General features: G+C 41.4%; 2 protein-coding genes across 2 annotated transcripts in view; both read right to left on the reverse strand.

The window, feature by feature from the left end:
- Nucleotides 1–15,048, reverse strand: part of LOC139408380 (multiple epidermal growth factor-like domains protein 9) — a 77,159-nt gene extending 62,111 nt beyond the window's left edge. Inside the window, exons 1-2 of the mRNA XM_071152179.1 lie at nucleotides 14,411–15,048; nucleotides 6,410–6,611 (exon numbers count right to left, since the gene is read on the reverse strand). Of these exons, the coding sequence (XP_071008280.1) occupies nucleotides 6,410–6,611; nucleotides 14,411–14,933 (725 nt within the window). The 5' untranslated portion in view covers nucleotides 14,934–15,048. The remainder of the gene's footprint in view (nucleotides 1–6,409; nucleotides 6,612–14,410) is intronic.
- Nucleotides 15,049–16,177: 1,129 nt separating this feature from the next.
- Nucleotides 16,178–24,248, reverse strand: LOC139408381 (ribosomal protein L35). Its single transcript, XM_071152180.1, has 4 exons — nucleotides 24,160–24,248; nucleotides 23,070–23,206; nucleotides 19,828–19,909; nucleotides 16,178–16,382 (listed from the first exon to the last, which is right to left on the reverse strand). The coding sequence occupies exons 1-4, from the start codon at nucleotides 24,160–24,162 to the stop codon at nucleotides 16,233–16,235; spliced, it is 372 nt and encodes a 123-aa protein (XP_071008281.1). The 5' UTR covers nucleotides 24,163–24,248; the 3' UTR covers nucleotides 16,178–16,232.
- Nucleotides 24,249–24,644: the final 396 nt, after the last annotated feature.

Here is a 24,644-nt window from a genome sequence, read left to right on the forward strand (position 1 = left end):
TAACCAACATCCCATTATCAAACTGTCAAAAGGTTACTTGATTTACAACCAGATAAAGATGGATTTGAATGATAGGAGATAATTGCGCATCTTATTCAGATAAATTGCTGCGTGTGTGTGTGTGTGCTGTCGTGCGCGTGTGTGCAGGCGTGTGTGTGTCTGCAGGTGTGTGTGTGTGCGCGTGTGTGAGAGCAAGAGAGGGAGTTTATGCATGATTGTGTGAATGTCTGTTTATATACAGTTGAAGTCTGAAGTTTACATACACCTTAGCCAAATACATTTAAACTCTGTTTAAATTCCTGACACTTAATCCCAGTAAAAATTCCCTCTCTTAGGTCTGTTAGGATCACCACTTTATTTTAAGAATGTGAAATGTCAGAATAATAGTAGAGAGAATAATTTATTTCAGCTTTTATTTCTTTCATCACATTCCCAGTGGGTCAGAAGTTTACATACACTCAATTAGTATTTGGTAGCATTGCCTTTAAAGTGTTTAACTTGGGTCAAACATTTTGGGTAGCCTTCCACAAGCTTCCCACAATAAGTTGGGTGAATTTTGGCCCATTCCTCCTGACAGAGCTGGTGTAACTGAGTCAGGTATGTAGGCCTCCTTGCTCACACGCTTTCTGTTCTGCCCACAAATTTTCTATAGGATTGAGGGTTTGTGATGGCCACTCCAATACCTTGACTTTGTTGTCCTTAAGCCATTTTGCCACAACTTTGGAAGTAGGCTTGGAGTCATTGTCCATTTGGAAGACCCATTTGCGTCCAAGCTTTAACTTCCTGACTGATGTCTTGAGATGTTGCTTCAATATATCCACATAATTTTCCCCCCTCGTGATGCCATCTAGTTTGTGAAGTGCACCAGTCCCTCCTGCATCAAAACATCCCCACAACATGATGCTGCCACCACCGTGCTACACGGTTGGGATGGTGTTCTTCGGCTTGAGAGTCTCGCAATTTTTCCTCCAAACATAACAATGGTCATTATGGCCAAACAGTTCTATTTCTGTTTCATCGGACCAGAGCACATTTCTCAAAAAAGTATGTTCTTTGTCCCTGTCTCAAGTTGAAGACCATAGTCTGGCTTTTTTATGGCAGTTTTGGAGCAGTGGCTTCTTCCTTGCTGAGCGGCTTTTGAGGTTATGTCGATATAGGACTTGTTTTACTGTGGATATAGATATGTTTGTACCTGTTTCCTCCAGCATCTTCACAAGGTCCTTTGCTGTTGTTCTGGGATTGATTTGCACTTTTCGCACCAAAGTAGTTGTCTCCTTCCTCAGCGGTATGACGGCTGCGTGGTCACATGGTGTTTGCGTACTATCGTTTGTGTACTATCGTTTGTACAGATGAACTTGGTACCTTCAGGCATTTGGAAATTGCTCCCAAGGATGAAACAGACTTGTGGAGGTCTACAATTGTTTTTCTGAGGTCTTGACTGATTTCTTTTGATTTTCCCATGATGTCAAGCAAAGAGGCGGAAGTTAGGCCTTGAAATACATCCACAGGTACACCTCCAATTGACTCAAATTATGTCAATTAGCCTATCAGAAGCTTCTAAAGCCATGACATAATTTTCTGGAATTTCCAAGCTGTTTAAAGGCACAGTCAACTTAGTACATCTAAACTTCTGACCCACTGGAATTGTGATACAGTGAATTATAAGTGAAATAATCTGTCTGTAAACAATTGTTGGAAAAATTACTTGTGTCATGCACAAAGTAGATGTCCTAACCAACTTTCCAAAACTATAGTTGGTTAATTAACAAGAAATTTGTGGAGTGGTTGAAAAACAAGTTTTAATGTCTCTGACCTAAGTGTATGTAAACTTCCGAATTCAACTGTAGGTTGATTAGTCTTTACGAATGTTGCAGCAGTTGTCCCGGGTTTCAGGTCTTCCATTTTTATTGGCTCTGTCAAACCAAGGTCATACCCATTCCATGTCAATGAGCTCAGTACATCAGGAGTCCAAGCCCCCCTTTTCCCACTGCAGATAGATAGAGGAAGGGTTGCAGACAGTACACAGTATCCAGAAAGATGCCACGGTACTTTTTCATCCCTCCTACCCTATTGCCTGGTTGAAAAACAGAAATATCCGAGGTACAGAGAATGCGGATGGAATTCAGACAAAACGGAATTCAGCAATATATTTTTTTAAATTATCAAACTTAATAGGGAACCAACTAAATATATTGAAAATGAAATAGTTTGCCCAGGTTTATCATAAGACAACGCGTCAGTGATTCGTATTTCCTGTAACTTAATGAAGAGGCAACGAGAATTCCACCTGTATGTGTGGTGCACGGAGCAGCTACCAGTTCGTGTAGTCGTTAGTGATGATGCTAATGAAAAATCTTCTGGTAGATGGAAAGGCTTTCCCAAAAACCTTCTCAATTAAAATGATAACTATGAAGTAGCCTATGCTTACCTGGCAGAAGGATATGATTATCAATCCAATGGATATTTGTTTTGCTAACTCATCATATGTGCACTACAAAAACACCACTAACCAACAGTCTTTTGCTTGGTGCAGAATGGAATTAAAGGGTAACAAGACCCCAAATTCTAAATATTTTTTCAAAAGTGGTCCCCAGATGTGGTTTAAGCATTGTTGTGGACTTAGAAAAACAATTAAATTGGATGTTCCACTTTTAAAGGCATGATTTAGAGAGCAAAAAATATATACATAAAAAAAATAAAAATAATAATAAAATGGAATTTGGGAAGACATTGGGAATACATTTAAAAGGATTTTATAGGGCCTTATAAACCCCAACTACTATGGTTGTTGGCCAATCTGAAGTCCCCTGAGATGGTTCATCTTGAGGCTGGATGGAGAAGTTCTCAGTTGCAGTGAAAAAAGCCAGAACTGTAAAGAGGAACCATTTCAGGACAGCAGGAATACTTCCCCATAAACACTATAGTCATTTTTGCAAACCCTCTTTTCCAGTTTACCTAGTACAACAAAAATATGTTGATAAGCCAATAGACAAAAGCAACAGAGTATGAGTGTGTCAGGGAGGGATCCCCTGGGAAACCGAGACAGGGTATGGGGGTGGTCGACATTGAAAGGTCCCGAGAGTACAGTAGTACTGGAGTGAACACAGTCGCTCGCTGGGGGCATAGCGATAGTGTTATGGGGCAGCTGATCGATGGATACAGATACAATACGATGCAGGCTCCTGTTTGAACTTGGTCTACATATTTTTCCATTCTATGTGTCACAAAGGTTGAGCCTTGACTTTTGGGGTCTTGACTTGCACTGTACTTATATAACATACTGCTGACTGCCTTCCCACTTTGGCTGTCAATTTGTTGCCATTCATTGTTCAACTCTGTGGTATAGTGATGTTGCTTGGTATAGGGAGGTTCTGTGGTATGGTGAGGTTCTGTGGTATAGTAATGTTCTGTGGTATAGTGAGGTTCTTTGGTATCGTAATGTTCTGTGGTATAGTGGGGTTCTGTGGTATAGTGGGGTTCTGTGGTATAGTCATGTTCTGTTGTATAGGAATGTTCTGTGGTATAGTGAGGATCTGTGGTATAGTGAGGTTCTGTGGTATAGTAAGGTTCTGTGGTATAGTGAGGTTCTTTGGTATCGTAATGTTCTGTGGTATAGTGGGGTTCTGTGGTATAGTGGGGTTCTGTGGTATAGTGGGGTTCTGTGGTATAGTAATGTTCTGTGGTATAGTGAGGTTCTGTGGTATAGTGATGTTCTGTGGTATAGTGAGGTTCTGTGGTATAGTGAGGTTCTGTGGTATAGTAATGTTCTGTGGTATAGTGGGGTTCTGTGGTATAGTGAGGTTCTGTGGTATAGTAAGGTTCTGTGGTATAGTAATGTTCTGTGGTATAATGAGGTTCTGTGGTATAGTAATGTTCTGTGGTATAGTGAGGTTCTGTGGTATAGTAATGTTCTGTGGTATGGTAAGGTTCTGTGGTATAGTGAGGTTCTGTGGTATAGTAATGTTCTGTGGTATAGTGAGGTTCTGTGGAGCTCAGCCACTCTCTGGTCTCATCGACATTCCTTTACCGTGCAGGCGGGTCAGCCAGGAATGTAGGAGAGTACCAATTTCAACAGTTTCCCAACTTTGTCCACCGCTGAGGAAAGCTGAGGATTTTTCTTTTCACTTTGGCACAACAGCAAGGTTATGAAAACAGTTTACTTCTGAGTTGCTGTTGCTACACAGAGACTAGCTGTTTTCTTGGCAGGGAATGACTGAATCCTGAACTTTCCTGCCATCATTGAGTTTTCCAATCATGACTACAGTGGCATCTTCCGAAAGTGACAACCTATTCTTCACAGGCCTTGAGATAGAACCTGAGATTGCTTGGGCAGGGAAAAGGATATGCTACTGTTTGTGTGTGTGTGTGTTTCACCTGCACTGAGGGATTTTTTTATCCTGCGGTTGCATTTAGGCAGGAATCCTAGAACATCCTCAGGAGATGAACTCACAATCTGTCCACAATCCAGAGACAAAATAGTCAGCGCAAAAACGCTGACAGATGCACTGGCATTTATAAATATAACAGCGGGAGAAGGTCACTGAAAGCACAGCAGGGGGATTGATGTCTGCCGCTGATGGCCACTCTTTCCAAACAAACTCAATATTGCACTATTTTACTGATAGATCCGTAAAGATGCCTGTCAGTAAGTCATAGACCAGGGATTCAAGCTTTATTATAAACTGGGTGGTTCGAGCCCTGAACTGTGATTGGCTGACAGACGTAGTATATCAGACCGTCTACCGTGGATATGACAAAACATTTATTTTTACTGCTCTAAATTAAGTTACGAACCAGTTTATAATAGCAATAAGGCACCTCTGGGGTTTGTGGTATATGGCCAATATACCACGTCTAAGGGCTGTTCTTAGGCACAGCCCTTAGAGGTGTTATATTGGCCATATACCACATCTCCTCGCACCTTATTGATTAAGTCTTTCATGTCTACATTAACCAGGTCTTCATTTCATGCTACATTAACCTGGGAGAGAAGTGTCACATGACAATGCATCATACACGGTCCATCAGCAATGGGGGTAGTAAGGGACAAGAACTGAAGACGTATGAAACAGCTACTCTAAAGAGATAAACAAAAACATTGAAAGAGTGTATGGTCATGGGCTTGAACACCATCTGATATTATGCTATATTATCAATGTATAGAATGCACACATCCATTGCATGCTCTCCCTCCGAAATACACACTTAAGCATGTACTGTATGTAGGAATGGTATGTCATCCCAACCCGACACACACACCACAAAAATACATGTTTGTAGGAGGGTATAAAGACTCAGGAAACTTGGTGGAATTGGTTATGATTGTAATAGTGATCCCAGGGATAATACTAAAGGGATGTGATTAAATTAATGTTAGAATCTCTGGCTACCGCACAATTCCTATAAGCAGTGAATGGAACTGGAACACCATTCATTCATCCGGACTGCTGATCTTCTCTTCACAGCCCCACTAGAATGGTGGGGTGTGTTACACTCTAACTACAGCTTCAGAGTCCTCAGTAGTTACGCTGTACACAGTTTCCCCAGTGTCAATACCAATCGGATAAACAACAACCCCTACAAGCATAGACTTTAAACAAAACTTTCTATAGGAGCCAGGGAAGTCAAACTGAAACTCCCAAAAGACCAACCATTGTGTCAGACTTACAGAGAAATTAGAGTTGTTATGAAAATTACACATCGTCTTCTGCCTTTCAGGTGAAAAATGACAGTTGAAACCAAGCAGAGGTCAATAGCCCCGGGGACACACAATTACTGCACTCTAAGGCACAACAACTTTGGACATTCTCGAGGGAGTATTTTCTCACACAAGTGAAGAGACAGAGACAGAACTCCCTGCCTCGTTGTGACTTTGCAGTGACATCATTGCGCTTATTTAACCTCTATTTTACCAGGGAATGTCTTGGGGTTGGTACCTCTTCCTTGGAGTTCATAAAGCACCAAATTAAAGAAAACAGACTGAAACAGGGAGGGACTTCCTGGACACGTCCAATAAACACTCAAATCCGGTTTCCGATGCAAAAACGTTTTCAGATGTGTGCCCTAAAGAACACAACCCTGGGTTCAGGTGAGTGAGTCACCAGTCTAACAGGTAGAGCAGGAGCACACAAAAGACAATATAGTACTGCAGACAATGTGATGTCAGATGACGCACCTTTTAGTTATCATACCTGTAAAAACATCTAAAGCGTTGTCCCATGAGACCAGACTGCTGGTCTGGTCCAACCGGGGAACTTTCACACGCTAACCTAACGTCTTACCCATAGATACCTCCACTACATTGGCAATCATTTGTAAACCATGAAGACACTGCTATGGAATACATTTTGCCTTTTGTCTGGAATACCTGGTAAACACTGATAACGCACACATTAATGAAAAGTCTCACCTGTCGCAGAGGGGTCCAAGAGCACCGTAGGAGTCGCAGCTACAGGGGATGCAGCCGGTGGTGCCGTTGTTGAAGTGGGCCTCCTGGCAGTCAGCACACCGCAGTCCCATGTAGCCCAACAGGCAGACACACTGCCCTGTGCTGCGGTCGCAGCGGTCTAGATCCAGAGATCCCTCGCTGCTACAGTTACACAGGAACTCAGCTGGGGACAGAACAGGTAGTGGGTTATTCAGATGAGGTTACTGTTGATATCACATAAAGGTGCTCTAGTGTTTGTGCGACATTTATATTCTGCCCTCAACCCGACCAACAGCTTTAAGACACTGCTGAAGTGGCTCAGTTGGTACGAGCGTGGGTTCAATCCCGGCAGGGATCATTTGTAAAAATTGTCACATCACATGTAGGCTGCCTGTTGTGTGTCACATACTTTACAAAGAAACTATGCAAACTTTCAATATCCTAATCAGCTAATTCCCAGTATCTCTTATGAAGAATCCTAATTGAGAAGCCAAGATACATATCAAATTGAGGTTCATCTCATTAACAGCCTGTTTAAATATTTAAAAAGGCCTGTATTACAAAGATCTCCCTCAGAAGAGCCTGGTTGATCATTATCTCTGCACTAGAGCCGGATGACCTTGATGTGCTGGGTTGTGTCGAGCAGATATCATTTTTCACCCGCTCCGCAGAAGACCAGAGCATATTTCATTAGCCATGGGATCCGTGTGATGCTTAACAAGACTGACTTGCAGATGCCTGGACAGAGAAGATCAGAGGAAATTTGGTAGCGAGCTTTGAGACTTACTCTCCCCCTCACTCTACCCAATTACTTTCTGTATAAAACAAAATGTCATGGAAGCCTGGAAGATTCCAGAGGCTTTGCCTTTCTTTAAACTCAGTGGGGAAAATAGCAACTTCAGAGAACACAAACAAACGATGTCCTGGAAGAAGGTACTTTGGTGAGAGGATAGCCCTAGTATATATTTAACACTGCAGTACAGGGAAAGGAGAGAATACATGCTCAGTGAGGGAAGAAAAATACACTGGGAGAACAGTCGTGTGTCCTGGGAGACACTCACTCGCTCTGTGAGGGGACTATAGGTCTATTGCCCATTGTGTTACAAGGTACATGGGTAAAACGTTGGGTTTGCTGCAATCTCTATTTAACTCTTTCATCCTCGGGTGTCTTTGTGAGCACACAGTGCTACCGTTGTCTGCAAGTGTGTCGTTCTACTATCATTATGAATGTAATATAGTGAGTGAGTGATTCAGCGTGAAAATTGTGTATGAAGTGATCCAGATTAAATCCAGGTGACCATGGCATGTGGATAAGTCCATTAAAAAGACTGCTAACTGAAAGTGACCACAGGCATCATATTGCACATCACAAGTGGACATATCGGTGACACGTTACTTGAACCCACTGTCGTCACACCAACAGGCTTACAAAAGTACCAACCTCTTTTAAATTGGATCAAATTCTGATTTTCTATGAAAACTGAGTTCTTAAATGGAACACATTGAAAGTAGTTTATGGACGACAACTTGTTGCTCTCTGCACATCAAAAACAGTCATATTTTTCTTCTCCCTCTCTGGCGACATGATTTTTAAAATGTTTCCTTTATTTAACTAGGCAAGTCAGTTAAGGAAAAGTGGGTTAACTGCCTGTTCAGGGGCAGAACGACAGATTTGTACATTGTCAGCTTGGGGATTTGAACTTGCAACCTTTCGGTTATTAGTCCAATGCTCTAACCACTAGGCTACCCTGCCGCATGATGAATGGTTAGCTGCACTCATTATTACATAATCAACTGAATGAATAGGAAGACACAAACAAAGGACGTCATGGACTGCAGTGACTGGGATGGCAGTTATTCTGCAATTGTTATACAATTACGTCAGTCAGCAGCGAACATGGCCCGGCGACGCAGTGAGAAAAATAGAGATGCATCAGGCAGATATCTAGCACCAGCTAACAGCACCGTTCGGCTGGAGAAACAGGAGCCTCTATCAGAGGTGACCTTGTTGCCACAGAGAAGATTACACAATGTGAAAATCTACCAGTGTGCACCTTTTTCCATCATTGCCTCGGACTGCTCAATCGTCCCGATGGTGGTAGATACAGGACCCTTGACTGACTGACTGTACATAAGCACTTTCTCCTCCTGTCAACGGCATGGCTTCATCAGGAGGACTATGATAAAGGATGGGTTTGGAGTTCTATACAAAATGCGAAAGGGGTATCCTGCTCTTTGTAGCAGAGTGTGATTATCATTATGTAATGTTGAACACAAGGCTCTTTCACTCTCCAAACAGCCACAACAGTGTGGGACTTATAAAGACATCCAAACAGGGGTATGAACTATTTCAGGGAACATAACTGAAAACCGTAAAATAAAAATTGAGGAACAGAAGCAGAACAGAAGTGATCTATACTGTTCCGGAACATAACACTGTACAATGTCCAATGTGCTTGAGGCTCTGGCATTGGAGGATGTGGACATTACCACCCATTTTTACATGAAACATATCAAGTTCCCCATTCAGCAGTGTTCTTTAGATAGAGCATGGTATGTACATTAGTACATCCAGGGACAGCACAGCAGTCACTGAAGCAGTAAGCTGGCAGTTCAGGTGGTGGCCTGGGAACGTTCATGAGGAGGCCTAGTGGCTTCCCAGTGTTACGTAAGAGAATGACTGCATGAATAGGACAAAGGAGAAAGAGGTCAGAACTAACTGTGCCTCCCACACTCCAAAGCCTGGTTCCTCTCAAAGTGTTCCCTTGTGCCCCCTGATCAAAAGAAACATTGGCTTTGTTGTGCAAAGTACTCTTTGACCAGTGGTTCTACATTCCAATAGAATTTGACAGGAGTTACGCAACCAGCCTGAGCAGTCAGAGAGTGTGAGACATGTCCCCGCTCCTGGCAGCAGAGCCGCTGACCCCCGGAGTTTGCTGTGCCACTGTCACCTTGCATTGCCCGACACTTTCATGATCCCCCTCACAGCTTACATCTCACGTGACCCTTACAGACAGAGCAGAGAATCTCCAATCCAGCTCAGTGTGGTTTAGGTCACTTTATTGTTCTTACTGGTTTCGGGAATTTGTCTTGCATCTCGAGCTCTTGAACTCTTAAGCACGCAAGTCAAAAATATCTTGAGAATATGGATTAAATCGTTGACATAATGCAAGAATGGAACTTCTGTTATCACTTTTCACAGTAGACATGAAGATACACAAAGCCCACAGGCACTCAGCACAGACATATCAGGGAGAACAAGGGAGACTGTATACTGCAGACACCCACAGCCCCACACGAAAAAAATGTATCTGAGAAGCAAAACAGTCTTGTGCTGTACAAGACACTGCTGCTGTGTCCACCAACTTTCCAGCTGGGGAGCTTGAACGGCGCACTACACTTTCTCCTGACCTGCGAAGCTCATTAAGGGGGACCTGCCAGAGGGGCTGCCAGGAGATGCTTGAAGAGCAACGCTGCTGTCTTACACGCAGACCTCTGCTGAGGTCATCCCTGGCCAACTGGCCGCTCTAAGCTCATTTTACAGCCGGTAGAACCATTACATATTCCCACGGATTCACAGCGTCACAAAATTGGATCGCATTCTTCTCCGAGAGAAACAAATCCTCTGGTTCAGCACAATTTCTGACCCTAAAAAGACACGCTTTCCGTTTGTCACCACACTGCTTGTTTAAGAGTAAAATACAGTAGATGAATATCCTAAAGGAGATCATTCTTCTCACAGTAATAGTTTAAACAAACCCAACACAATGTCAAACAGAATATACAGCGTTCATAAACTGAAAAGGCCAGATAAACATAATGGTGGACAAGAAGACAGGCACAGTAGACAAATTGGTTTCTCTCAGCAGTTCAGTGTGTTTATGGCAAGAGGGCTGTCCAAGGGTCTACTCTACAGCCTGGCTGCAGGTCGAGGGAAGTTTGACCAAGCAACCAATGCTAGTCTAACGGGTGGTCAGGGTCAGCAACTACCATGGAGCCTTTTCAAGTAAGGCACATCGAATGGCTTCCCAACGTCTAGGTAGAGCGAGGGGAAACGTCATCTTACTGCATCTGTGCGACATCACGGCAGATTCAGCAATGTCACCTCGTTTATTTTTATTTAACTCTTATTTTACCAGGTTGACTGAGAACACATTCTCATTTAAAGCAACAACCTGGGGAATAAGAGGGGAGGGGGGGTGAATGAGCCAATTGGAAACTGTTTGGGATTCTTGTTTTTGTTGTTATGGTGACCATTGGCACTGCATCTCTGTAGCCTCTATCTACTCGGTACAACTGAATGTGGCATATCTGTGGTGTGATAACAGCGACACGGTCAGATGCTTTTCATCTGGACAGGACGCCCTGAAGGCTTGGCTATCGATCAAATACAGCCCCATTACAGTAGCCCTCTAGTTACTGCCTATTGTGTCCCTGTGCATGGGAAAGGGAACAAATCAAAAACCAGGGAAAATAAATCCACCCGTAGCTGCAGTGGTAGTCCATCTACTGTAACACAAAAGCAACTCCAACCATATCTTGAATGAAACGTAGACACAATAAACAACATGAGAAGGTAATACTGTGTTCGCGGGAGTACTCTTTTTCGCCAAACGAAATCCACTCCTCACGCAACCAATAAAGCACAGTAAAACTTGTCATGAGAGTTACTCTAATATGAGCTTCCACGATTATTTAATGCAATCATCAAATAGTATGCCTAGAACTAGAAGAACTTACACTGCTTCTAACCTCACCCTCTCAAGGCATCTCTGTTCTATCAGTAGACATTTGAAAAAGAAAACTGTCAAGATGGAAAAATGTATTACAAAATAATAAGCAGAATTTGACAGTGAGATGAGTTAAAAGACCACACAATCAGACAAAACTGATTCAATATTTCTGAACTAGGGGGAGACCACAGAGGGGCAACATGGGCTGACAGGCAGCACTGTGACAAACATCTCCTGGATCTAGGAGTCTGCAATCCTTGCCATCACAAACCCATTAGCACAAAATAAATCAGTGCCAACCCACAATGTTCCATCAGGGCTTGGCAGGGTCTATGGGGAGCATTGGGGATGCTATCCAACCAGGTGCAGAGAAACCGGACCCTTTCAGCTGCCCTGAGCTGTGCAGAAGCATGGGAAGAAAGGATAGGGATCTCTGAATGTGAAGCAGGGCACGTGCAATGTCACCCACGCTGTGACTTGCAATCTCACTCCACACATGAAGATCACAGGCATATTAGTTCATGTTCATGTCACTCCCACAGACCTGCAATGATATCCATTTTCAATCATCGATGACTTCCTCCAATGTTACTTTATTAACACAAAACTACACAAAAACAAAGGTAGCCAGAAACATCTGACACATCTTTAGGCCAAAACACTCCAGACAGGATACATATACAGTTGAAGTCGGAAGTTTACATACACCTTAGCCAAATACATTTAAACTCAGTTTTTCACAATTCCTGACTTTTATTGTATGTAAATTGACTTTTATCCTTGTAAAAATTCCCTGTCTTAGGTCAGTTAGGATCACCACTTTATTTGAAGAATGTGAAATGTCAGAATAATAGTAGAGTGATTTATTTCAGCTATTATTTCTTTCATCACATTCCCAGTGGGTCAGAAGTTTACATACACTCAATTAGTATTTGGTAGCATTGCCTTTAAATTGTTTAACTTGGGTCAAACATTTCGGGTAGCCTTCCACAAGCTTCCCACAATAAGTTGGGTGAATTTTGGGCCATTCCTCCTGACAGAGCTGGTGTAACCGAGTCAGGTTTGTCGGCTTCCTTGCTCGCACACGCTTTCTGTTCTGCCCACAAATTTTCTATAGGATTGAGGTCAGGGTTTGTGATGGCCACTCCAATACCTTGACTTTGTTGTCCTTAAGCCATTTTGCCACAACTTTGGAATTAGGCTTGGGGTCATTGTCCATTTGGAAGACCCATTTGCGTCCAAGCTTTAACTTCCTGACTGATGTCTTGAGATGTTGCTTCAATATATCTACATAATTTCCCCCCCCTCATGATGCCATCTATTTTGTGAAGTGCACCAGTCCCTTCTGCAGCAAAGCACACCCACAACATGATGCTACCACCTCTGTGCTTCACGGTTGGGATGGTGTTCTTCGGGCTTGCAAACATGCTAATTTTTCCTCCAAACATAACGATGGTCATTATGGCCAAACAGTTCTAGTTTTGTTTCATCAGACCAGAGGACATTTCTCCAAAAAGTACGATCTTTGTCACCATGTGCAGTTGCAAACCATAGTCTGGCTTTTTAATGGCTGTTTTGGAGCAGTGGCTTCTTCCTTGCTGAGCGGCCTTTCAGGTTATGTCGATATAGAACTCGTTTTACTGTGGATATAAATACTTTTGTACCCGTTTCCTCCAGCATCTTCACAAGGTCCTTTGCTGTTGCTCTGGGATTGATTCGCACTTTTCGCACCAAAGTACATTCATCTCTAGGAGACAGAAAGCATCTCCTTCCTGAGCGGTATGATGGCTGCGTGGTCCCATGGTGTTTATACTTGCCTACTATTGTTTGTACAGATGAACGTGGTACCTTCAGGCGTTTAGAAATTGCTCCCAAGGATGAACCAGACTTGTGGAGGTCTACAATTTTTTTTCTGAGTTCTTAGTTGATTTCTTTGGATTTTCCCATGATATCAAGCAAAGACGAACTGAGTTTGAAGGTAGGCCTTGAAATACATCCACAGGTACACCTCCAATTGACTCAAATGATGTCAGAAAATTGTATTTAATTGTCACTTCACAATGATACAAAATACAGATAAAAAAATTAAGCATTGAGGACCACTCAGTTGGTCTATCAGATGCTTCTAAAGCCATGACCTAATTTTCTAGAATTTTCCAAGCTGTTTAAAGGCACAGTCAACTTAGTGTATGCAAACTTCTGACCCAATGGAATTGTGATACAGTGAATTATAAGTGAAATAATCTGTCTAAACAATTGTTTGAAAAATTACTTGTGCCATGCACAAAGTAGATGTCCTAACAGACTTGTCAAAACTATAGTTTGGTAACAAGACATGTGGAGTGGTTGAAAAATGAGTTTTAATGACAACCTAAGTGTAAGTAAACTTCCGACTTCAACTGTACCTGTAGAGTGTGATGTATGAGTTACTGTGTTGAGTAGGGGTGTATACATCTGGCAAGACAATGACATTCACAATAAAAATATATATTGGATTCATATCAGAATTAACCGATTCAATAGTAGTTTTGCTCAGTTTTCTTTTCCCAAAACCTGTAACTCAAGATTCTGATGTGTGCAGATGATTCGTGGAATGTGTTAAAACAGGGCTGGGACAAAACCCTGGCCTGATGGACATTAAATGAGTTTCCATGAAACAGGAAAACTGTCTACCACACAATTAATGCAAAATATATGTTGATGGTGTCATATACACACACACAGACACACACAGTCATTGGTTGATGCTACAATGAATGACCCTATTACAGTGGACGTCAGTCAGTAGTCACACTGGGCTAGTTGAAACAATGAACAAACTGGATGTAGAGTTCGAAAATTGTATTTAATTGTCACTCCACAATGATACAAAATACAGATAAAAAAATTAAGCATTGAGGACCACTCAAATTGAGTTGAAACATGGTACAGACATCGCCTATAATGCATTACAGCTATACACATGTAACGTTATGCATAAACAAAACAAAAAACGAAGTAGGCTAGAGTGGATAAAAGGACAATTAGGCACTTAACATTACATTTCCCATCGACTTTTCTGACTTGTCGTGTAACTGGAAAAGGGTTTTGAGACAAATGGCAGTGACAGTGCTCTGCCTCGTTTCATTTTCAAAAACATTTTTATTTCACGCTACACGGTGTTTGGACATGAAAATAATCTGGTTTCTAAATGAAAGGTCAACATCGTACTGCATTTCAATTTCCAAAAATGGGTAGAGCAGAGACTTACTTTGTTGCGTGTCAGTGGTGGGGACAGGTAAAGGCTGAGAGGTGGACGAAGAATGTGTCTTTGTTTCGGGAGTCCGCGATGGAGAAATTGTAGAAGCAGTTGGTGTTGTAGTTCGAAATATTCCTGTGTAAATTATCGGCGTTATGTCAACTGTACCATCATTGTTTTTTACTGAGGACTCCGATACGGACTCACTTATGGTGGTCTTTGCTGTTCGGGTCAACTTGTTTGTTTGGGAAGATTTAGTGGTTTTACCTGTAATCCTGTTTGCCGATGTGGTCGCGGAAAAAACTGGGGAGAGCGCTGAAATTGTGGACAACCTCACATTGTCCTCGGGTAAATAGTTTGGCATGGTAGTGCCGAGCTGCCCGAGTGTGATTTCGGACATGGCAGGTTGCTTTGATACAGACAGTTCATTGTTGTTGGAGGCGCGCGGTGCAGCACGATATAACCCAGCTGTCAATGAAAACAAAAGTAATTCCAACATCGTTGACCTTAACATAGTTCCAAGTTCACACTTCATGTTATTTCAACTCCCCACGTAAAAGTTTGAACAATTCCAACTAAACAGCACTTGAGATCAGTGCACCCATCACTGGTTCTGCTGCCACAACTGCTTTCTCGCGCTTACAACCAGCTCGAGTTCTACTATCCGTCGCACCAACGAGACAATGGGCAATATGATTGACAAGCGCTCCAACCAATGCAAAGAGCCCTGTTAAGAGTTGTACATTTTAGATGTCTCTGTAATTTATTACATGCCTAGCTAGACGTTTCCCCAATTTTTATTTTTTAAACACACGGTGGTCTACTCTGGCCTAGAGAGACTGCGAACACTGTCTACGACAGTTTTTTTTTGTTGCTGCAAAACATGGTAATTAATCAATTCACATGAATAAATAACGCGGGTTTTGGTTGATTTAGTAAAGAATAAATATAGTTTGCCAAAATAGATTAAAAGCCTATTCATGATTGACTCCATGACATATAGTTGACTTGAAGTGTCCATTACACGCGAACCTAGAGCACCATCTGGTGACGACTCAGCGAAACCAAAGGTCAGGACCTACTCCTACCTAAACTCTATATGGGAAATATTTAACCTAAAAGCCAATTTATGCTTGATTGGAAAGTGTGGTCGAAGGCGCCGTATGGAGGATGTGAGGCAATTGCGGAGCTTCCAGAAGCTGGCAGAGGCAAAATTGAACTCCATACTGCATCGTTGTGCGCTGCCCAAATACTGTAACAATGCGGAGGGCTCCATATAGCTCTGCATTGACATGATTGGTTGACGGTAGGTGGAGGCGGGAGGTCCAGTATAAACACAAACTCACATCCTTGACAACAGCTCTGCTATGCAAAGGCAAGAGGTATAAATGCCTTGACTTTTGCAGAGGCCTTATCGCAGTAAATGCTGTATGGCTCAGACGGAAGACAGGCATTTAGCCTTGATTGACCATGCAAAGCCCAACTTAGGAGTAGTGACAAAAGGTTTCTGGGTAAGATCATAGTCAACTTTTATACACCAATCCATCATAGTTTAAGATCAATGATGAAGAATGGAGAGTGCACATGTCACAGGGGAGGGAATGAGGTCACAGCATTATATTTGATCATTTCCCCCATGTTGTTTCCCTTGTTATTTTGTTGGTCACATCTTAAACGGTGTACCGCGTTCCAATTGTTTTAAAAAAAACAAATACTGTTAAAAAAAAGCTGTTCCCTGGGGATTCTGACAGATTTAATTCAAACACTTACAAGACAACATTATCTTTTTTCCTGGGAAAGGTCATTTATTTTCAATACAAAAAAAGGTACAGACTCAAGCCTTGACAGCGAACTTGCGAATAGTGTACAAGCGTGATTTCCTCTGCATCTTTTTGGTCATCAGACTCTCCTCATGTTTGTTCAGCCGCCTGCGAATGGCACGGGTCTTCCTGGGCCTCAGATCCAGGGGCTTGTACTTCTTACCCTGCAAAAGAAACAAAAAAAGTGTAAAGATTCCAATTTCATTCAATGCACTATTACAATTTCCATGATATCAGGGATTCAAGTATTTGTTAGGTACAACTGACCATGACATGTGTTCCAAAATGTAAGGCCAGAAATAATTATTTACAGGTAGAATAATTATTTACAGGTGGTTTATTTCAGGTAATTACAAATACATTTGACTATGTGTGGGAAAAAAGTACAGAATGGGGGCATTCCAGAAAGCAAGCTCAACTACTGTTCTTCGAGATTTTCTAGAAATATTAAGCTTTATGTCAGAACACAAGGATCCACAACAGCTGATGTTGGAATCAGTTCACCAAATCATATCCAGCTCTTCAAACCTGGTAACTACTAGTTCAAAGCTAATAAATCTAAAAAAACAGTCCCTTCCCCTCTGCCCTCCATTTGCATATTCACATGCTCTTCCACCATATGCACAAGTGTACCAAAGCTGAGGGAGTGAACATTATTCAAGGTGTAGGGGCTAATAAGACCCTCCAATAGCCAGTTTAACAGCTTCAGAACATCTTCCCAACACGCACAACTATTTAAAAAATAATGGAGAGGAGTGTATATATTATATGCCACATGCAACTGTTTGCATCTGAAGGCTTGACACACCTCCCAAATTAAAATGTTTAACTGCAGTTTATAACATTTAAAACGACTGGGGGAACTTGTTAATTAGAATTTCACCCTTGTTTTGTTATTTAAAAATGGAACACAAACTGCATCATTCAAGTCACAAGCATGTCCCGAAGTTGATGGGTTTATTTTATCCCCTCGGCACTTGAAGTCTCGTCAGCAACATGTGACAACGGAGTACCCTCTAAGTGAGTTGGCAGGGGCGAGGGGCTGGTTTGAGATTCAGCAACGCAGTGCCTGATGCAGGCAGTATGTGCCATTCTGCAAATGACCCCCTAGTCTTGGAACCCATAACCAAATCCAACGCTAGCTTTACTCCTTGGGGCTAGGGATGTGGCGGTCACATAATTGCATCAGCCAATGATTGTCAAGAAAATAAGTCGGTCTCACAGTAATTGACCGTTAACTAACAAACACACAGCCTTCAAGCCACTGATGTAGACCTTTGGAACATCGACATTTAAAAAGTCTAATAAATCCATTTAATATAGCCTACACCTTCACAATAAATCACATTTTTTATTTTAGACAGGTCTAAAGAAGCATGATATGAAGAAAATGTAGTCCATTTCAGAAGAACAGAATAGCATACTCTGTTGTCCTTATATTAGGTCCTGATCTGGCTATGCCGATTGGCTGTGGGTTACACTAGTTCATTTAGCAGACAATTTTTGCTTCGTATTCCGTGGCATTATTTTATAGTATCAAGAACACAAATAGACAAAGCTGAATAAAATATAAATAGTATTTTCTCCAAATGCTTTGAGAGAGAGCGCACATGCGGCTATTCTGTGTTGAGCGGTTAACAAAGAAATAGGTATTCCTATATGCTTAAGTGTTATTGATTTACCTTTAGTTGTCCTACAAACGTTGGACTATATGTTTTGATTTTTAATCCATTGTAAGGCTGCTTGATGCGACTAATGAGGATTTGAAAAACTCACTTGAAAGGCATGAGCTCTGCTTTGTTTTTTTGTGCGCAGGCTGTACACACTACATCAGTCTCTCATTCACAATTTGACAAGCACTTCATAATGCTTAGAATTTCATGGCGGCATCCCCTTTGTGTGGCCGTAATGCACCCCCCCCCAAAAAATCCATGCCTTTTGCGACCAGTGGACGTAGAAGCCCTTCTCCCCAGGTGCAGCGTTGTTGTGCCCATCACCTCGCACTCACATGGCTCTCCATCACATGATCAGGTCTTTCTCAAAGGCTACAAGTGAAGACCGACTTGTCGGGGACGCAACTGCACGTGTCCTTATGCAATTCCGAGGTGCATATTGAAGATATTGGAGGAACTGTCCAAATTTACAGCCAACAAGATGGGTAGGCCTAATGAACACCAAAAGCACTAGCCTATGTAAATCGACTATCCCCCATAGTACAAAAGTTGACCTATTCTATTTTGTGCGAGAAATAAATATTCCAAACATAGTCTGGGACAATTGTGGGATGCGATAGATCCCAAATGAATACAACCACTAGCATCAAAAAAATGTTTTATGCAATGTGGCTGACCCAACAGATGAGAATGTTTAGCTTAAAATGTTGATACCCTAATAGTTTATTTATTCACATTATAAGAGCAGCAATGCACACCTCGTAGTAGGCTATAAGCGTGAATGTTCCATTAGTGGAAAACACCATTATCAAAAGTGACCGCAAAGGCAATTATGCATGTATTGCTTTTATTATAAAGGTGCATTTTAATGGTGAACATTATCTTCCCCAAACTTGAAACCCCCGCGCTGCTTATGTATGCCAGTTAGGCTCTACACACATTGTAAAGCGGATGTGCTTAATTTTAAGAAGTTATTTGGCCACTTTAGTTGTAATATAGGCCTGAGGTGTGATTAGAAAAAGTCGCAAAAAAAAAGTATGTTTCTTACGCTAGGCACCAATCACAAGTGATATATAATTCACAAGTGATAGGCTAATATTGTCACCCATCAAACTACTCTTGATTTAATTTTGTCTTTACATATACGTGTGAAAATGTATTTGATTTAGAATGGACAATTATCATGCACCTGTATCGAAACAGGGCAGCTGGAAAAAATACACGTCATCTATGCACTTAAATAGCCAATGGAGGATGCTTTTCCCCATGGTTCATTTTCATGCCAGCCAGGTAGACTATACTCCTGTTGTAAATATAATGTGTTTAATATTAGGAAAGTTGGGAAATAAATATATTAGGCGTAACCTATAAAAAGCTGATGGGAGGCCATCAAAACTCTGTTTTCACAAGCAATTGCATAGCCTATAGAAATGTTGCACAACAGGAGCTGTCATGAAGTGTTTGATTAGATTTTCAATCACATTTGCATTGATGTCAGAGTGATTAGAGGGACAGTAGAGCGCTGAGTACCAGGCAGTTAGCAAGTTTGGTAGGCTACTAATGACCAGCAGCAGAATCAGAGCTTGGAGAAGCCTTATTACCATGACTAAAAGGTCATGTGGAATTTGACTGCCTTCATGACTCATGACTGCCGGTGTGGCGGTAATACGGTCACCGCAAACAGCCCTATTTAGGGCACCTGTGGCTGGATTTCAACTAGCGAAAACTCCACTTTCAAGCACCAACTCCACATCATGATTCAGCAAAAGAATCTAACACTGATGCACCAAATACGTGAAGACAATTAGAGCTCAGTATTGCTAGTGACCTCAGGATACTGTACCATCATGACGCATAGATACTGTGATTCTATACTATAACATACTATAACTTAAATCTATGAAGCCAGCAACAAAGTTTTAAATAAAAGGCCTACCTTGTAGAATTTCCTCAGGTTCTCCTTCTGGGTCTGGTTGACAACTGTCAGGACTCTGGCAATGGACTTCCGAACGACACGGCTGAAATAAAAAGGTGGGAATAAGTGAAATTACATGAAACATTGCACTTTCAACATATTATTTAAAACAACTTAAAAAGGTAGACTCCGCAATATGACGTAGATGCAAAAAGTAAACAGCATAGGTGGTCAATTTCCACAACAGAGCGTTAAAGCACGATAATCGACTTCTCCTGTGGCTCCCATACTGTAAGAGCGTGAAGCTAACACATCCATATGCGCAAATGCTGTGTGAAAGAAAATTCTTGAATCTCACTAATCTCAATATCTGCAATGCTGATCATGGCAACTAATGACATATTGCTATTTACAACGTTTTAATTCTATCTTTCAAATTGTGCCGATAAGATGTAGGGAAATGTACAATTGCTTTTCTGCCATATATCAATGTCCAACAATGTGTAGTACATTCAAGTTGAACATGTTTTACCAATCTGGCCATGATCTGGTTATGATTTTCCCTCATAAGCAGGGGTGAAAGGTGCTACGGTCCGGTACGCTGTACCAGTAAAACATGAGCCTATCACAAAACAAGATGTCAAGAAAACTGTAGGCTATAACACCATGAAACATTTGTGAATGAACTTGAACGGGTGGTATAGCCTACATTCCAAAATGCGATGTGGTTCGACCAGAACAGACATTTTTGCCAAGGCAGAGATGAATGGCGAACATAGAGATGCGCACGAACAGCAGTGGATGGATAAATGCTAACCTAATGACAATTGCCAAATGTTATGACACTTTGTGGTGTTTTGAATAAGATGTCTGTTTCCATTCACCACTGTTTGGAGGCTGGTAATATGTTGAGTGTATGAACGTAGGCAGGTAGCCTAGTAAAGGAGCCCTTTCACATGATTGTTTGATAATCAGATGAAAACATCATGACTGGTTGTGTTCAAGCCACAATAAAAGGGTCATAGCTTTTAAAAGTTAAAGATGCACTGCAGAAAACAATGCCATTTCCTGGTTCCTAAAATTATAGTTTCAGTTTGTGTGACAAACAAGTAAGTATAGCGTAGAGAATCATTGTACCATCTAAACTACAGTGAAATATATTTTCCAAAAACATTGTATTTTCAGCTGTTTGAAGCTGGTGTACAAAACCCAAAGGAAAAGACGTAAAAACAAACCCCAAGAACGGGAATAATAGAAACAGCACACATAGAACATATTTACCGCTTCTTAGATTTGCTTTCAATGAGATTGACAGATCTATAATACATTATGTCAATTTGGTCAGGTAACCCAAAAAGTTACATATTGCAGCTTTAAAATTACAAATCTTTTAAGACTAGGCACACAGAAATCCTATTGAATTAATAGGGATTCTATATAGAAAAAAATAATTGTGGCCTGTTAATTGTGGCCTGTGGAAGGTTGTCCACCTCTGCAATGGCTGTATTGGCAGGAACTGGAACACACTGTCATACACATCAATCCAGAGCCTCCCAAACCTGCTAAATGGGTGACATGCCTGGTGAGTATGCAGGCCATGGAAACACTGGGAATTATTCAGCTTCCAGAAGTTGTGTACAGATCCTTGCAACATGGGGCCGTGCATGATCATGCGGAAACATGAAGTGATGACGTTGGATGAATGGCACGACAATGGGCCTCAGAATCTCGTTCACAACAGCAAACTGCTCTCCCACACAACGCCATAAACACTGTCTGACATCAGTCCGGTACAGTTGAAACCGGGATTCATCTGTGAAGAGCACACTTCTCCAGCATGCCAGTGGCCATTGAAGGTAAGCATTTGTCCACGCTGAACTGCAATTAGGCCACCTTGGTGAGGTCGACGAACACGCAGGTAAGCTTCCTTGATACGGTTTCTGACAGTTCGTGCAGAAATACTTCAGTTTCATCAGGTGTCCAGGTGGCTGGTTTCAGATGATCCTGCAGGTGAAGAAGCCAGTGTGGATACACATGGCCTTAGCTTTCTTACATGGCACATATTGCACTTTTACTTTCTTCTTCAACACTTTGTTTTTGCATTATTTAAACCAAATTGAACATTTCAGCTCATGAAACATGGGACCAATGCTTTACACATTGCGCTTATATTTCTGTTCACTGTATATGTAATTCTATGGTTAAGCGTGTGTACACAGGAGGTCCCGTACCGGGAATAAATTCAATCAACTTTCACCCATGTCATAAAATACATTTTAAAGTTCACTTTAAAATGCTCAAATGAAGGTTGTTGAAAAACCTTCAGGGCCAAGCTTCCCGAGATTACTTCATTCTAAGGTCAACAGGCTACATATGCCTCCATATTTCAATAACAATCAAATACAATTTAGTTCTATTTAGCTGTTGTGGCCTAGTCATTTTGCCTCAATATACTTCCTGTGTAACAACATGCACAATGATGTGAGAATTAAGATTTAATGCAATAGAGGCGACAACAGAATAAAACACCTCAATATTTGTAGCCACAGGTGACAGTCTCTCTAGGAGCTGATCCGTTGTCAGTAGTGTGTACGACTACTTATGTTAGGTAAGAATTTTTTAATAGAGAACGCTGATCTGAGAGCAGCACTGCCTTCCTTTCGATCCTAACAGTATCGACACATGCTTCAATGACCTACTTAGTGAACATTCTTTACGCAGAGTTTTGGGAAACGCATGTGACATATTTGGACGTTATAGGAACGATGCGTCGCTAAACACTTCTAAGCTTAAGTTCGATCACTATCAGGAAACACAGAACCAGGTCAACAACATACAGTTCATTACCTGAGAGTTCAGGTTCTACCAAGAGCGGCAGGTAGCCTAGTGGTTAAGGGCCTTGGGCCAGAAACTGGTTTGAGGGTTGAGCGGATAATGATCCTGTAAAAGTGCGCGGTTGTGATCTCACCTAGCCTACGTGCACCCTCTCAGAAATGTGTGCATTGAGAACCCATATAGACGTCAAGCGTGGTGAATTGGACACAGTAATTAACATCTGTGAGCATTCCATCTAAACTCCTGACATTGTTGTCCAAAGGTGAGGAAATGCTCAAAAGGGTGCAGTTGTGTTTACATTCAATGCCTAATGTCTGCTTGTAATGATGCCACTAGACACTTCTGCATATGACCTGTCTGCAAAACATTGTGGGAGGAAAGGTAAAATGAACTGTTAGCAAGTGCAAGTGATTCTAAACAATACTCACATCTTGGACAGTTTGGATGCAGCACCACCCGTAACCTTGGCAACACGGAGCTGAGATAGTTCCACCTTGAGGTCTTCAAGCTGTTTAAGGAGCTCCTCCTTCTTCTTGCCCCGCAAGTCTCGAGCCTTGATTTTAGCCTGAAAAAAATCATTGATCAACAAATCATTAATTAGGAAGGTAGTTCTTTACTGATAACTTCAAACTAACATGGAATATTTTGCAATCTGCCTAATCATACAGATCTAACAGGATTAAAGATCCCATGGCACTTATCGTGAGAGTAGGGGTATTAACCCCGGTGTTCTGGCTAAATTCCCAATCAGGCCTTAAACCATCATGGTCACCTAATAATCCCCAGTTTACAATGGGCTCATTATCCCCCTCATCTCCCCCTGTAACTATTCTCCAGGTCGTTGCTGTAAATGAACACGTGTTCTCAGTCAACTTACCTGGTAAAAGAACGAATAAATAAAATAACTACAATAACATTGTAATTTATCGGAGTCAAGTGTATGACAATGTTCACCTTAGAGGGAAAACCAACACACAGCCATGGCCTCCTATAAATAACGACCGTGTCCTAGGCTACTTAAATTACGATTGAGAATGGGCATCTTGCCTGAACCAAACCCTGAACCTTGAAATGCAGCACTCACATTTGTAGCACTAACACACATACCCAAAAGAAAACTTAAATCTGACAAGTGCCTAATTATGTCAATGCCTCAAAATACTTCACACCAGACAACATATTTGCAAGATGGTCTACCTAGCGACTAATACTTAAAATTGCCAACTAACTACACTATGTGAGATAAAAGTTACCTAGTTGACAGTCGATGTCATTAATTTGTCTCTCTCGTAGTACTAATGTAAACCTGACCATCTGAGGGGTTAGCCCCAAAAAAGTACCACTGGATTCTGAACGTGCAGGACATTCTAATCAACGAATACGAAGGCGGACTCAATCAAAAAATAATCACGCGAAGCCCAGAGATTAGTGCCAACTATTTTATGAATGTTACTATATACAAATTGTCTGGATGATGGAGGATTGTGTTAGATTGATTTATTGTCGATTATTGCTTACCATCGTCGTCACTGATAGCTCACCAAAAAGGAAGTTGAGGGGCCAGGTAGGAACATCTACCGGGTTATTATCGACCAATCAGAATCTTCGTAATCCTGACAAGAACTGGTATCATTTAGATTTCCGGTTTCAAAATAAAATCTCCCAGGAAAAGTTAACTTAGTAGGATAAGTGATGGACATATTTTTTGACAGTTTCGTTGTACAGTAAATAGTATTGCAATAGTTAATGAATTTGGGGGGGGGGGGGGGATGAAAACAAAATAATTGAAATATTGCTACCACTTGATACACATTTAGCAATAATTTAGAGTATGTTGAATGCATAACATTTTTCAAATGTGTTATTATAATTGGTTAATATTCAGAGTGAACATTCAAGCTTTATTCACTGTGAACATTCAAACAGCATTAAATAAATATCTCACACATAAATAGCTATATAATAACCAACAAATGTTTAGACAGAAAATGAACCATAGGGTT

The sequence above is a fragment of the Oncorhynchus clarkii genome, chromosome 5 (assembly GCF_045791955.1).
Source record: "Oncorhynchus clarkii lewisi isolate Uvic-CL-2024 chromosome 5, UVic_Ocla_1.0, whole genome shotgun sequence".
In the NCBI taxonomy this organism is placed as follows: Eukaryota; Metazoa; Chordata; class Actinopteri; order Salmoniformes; family Salmonidae; genus Oncorhynchus; species Oncorhynchus clarkii.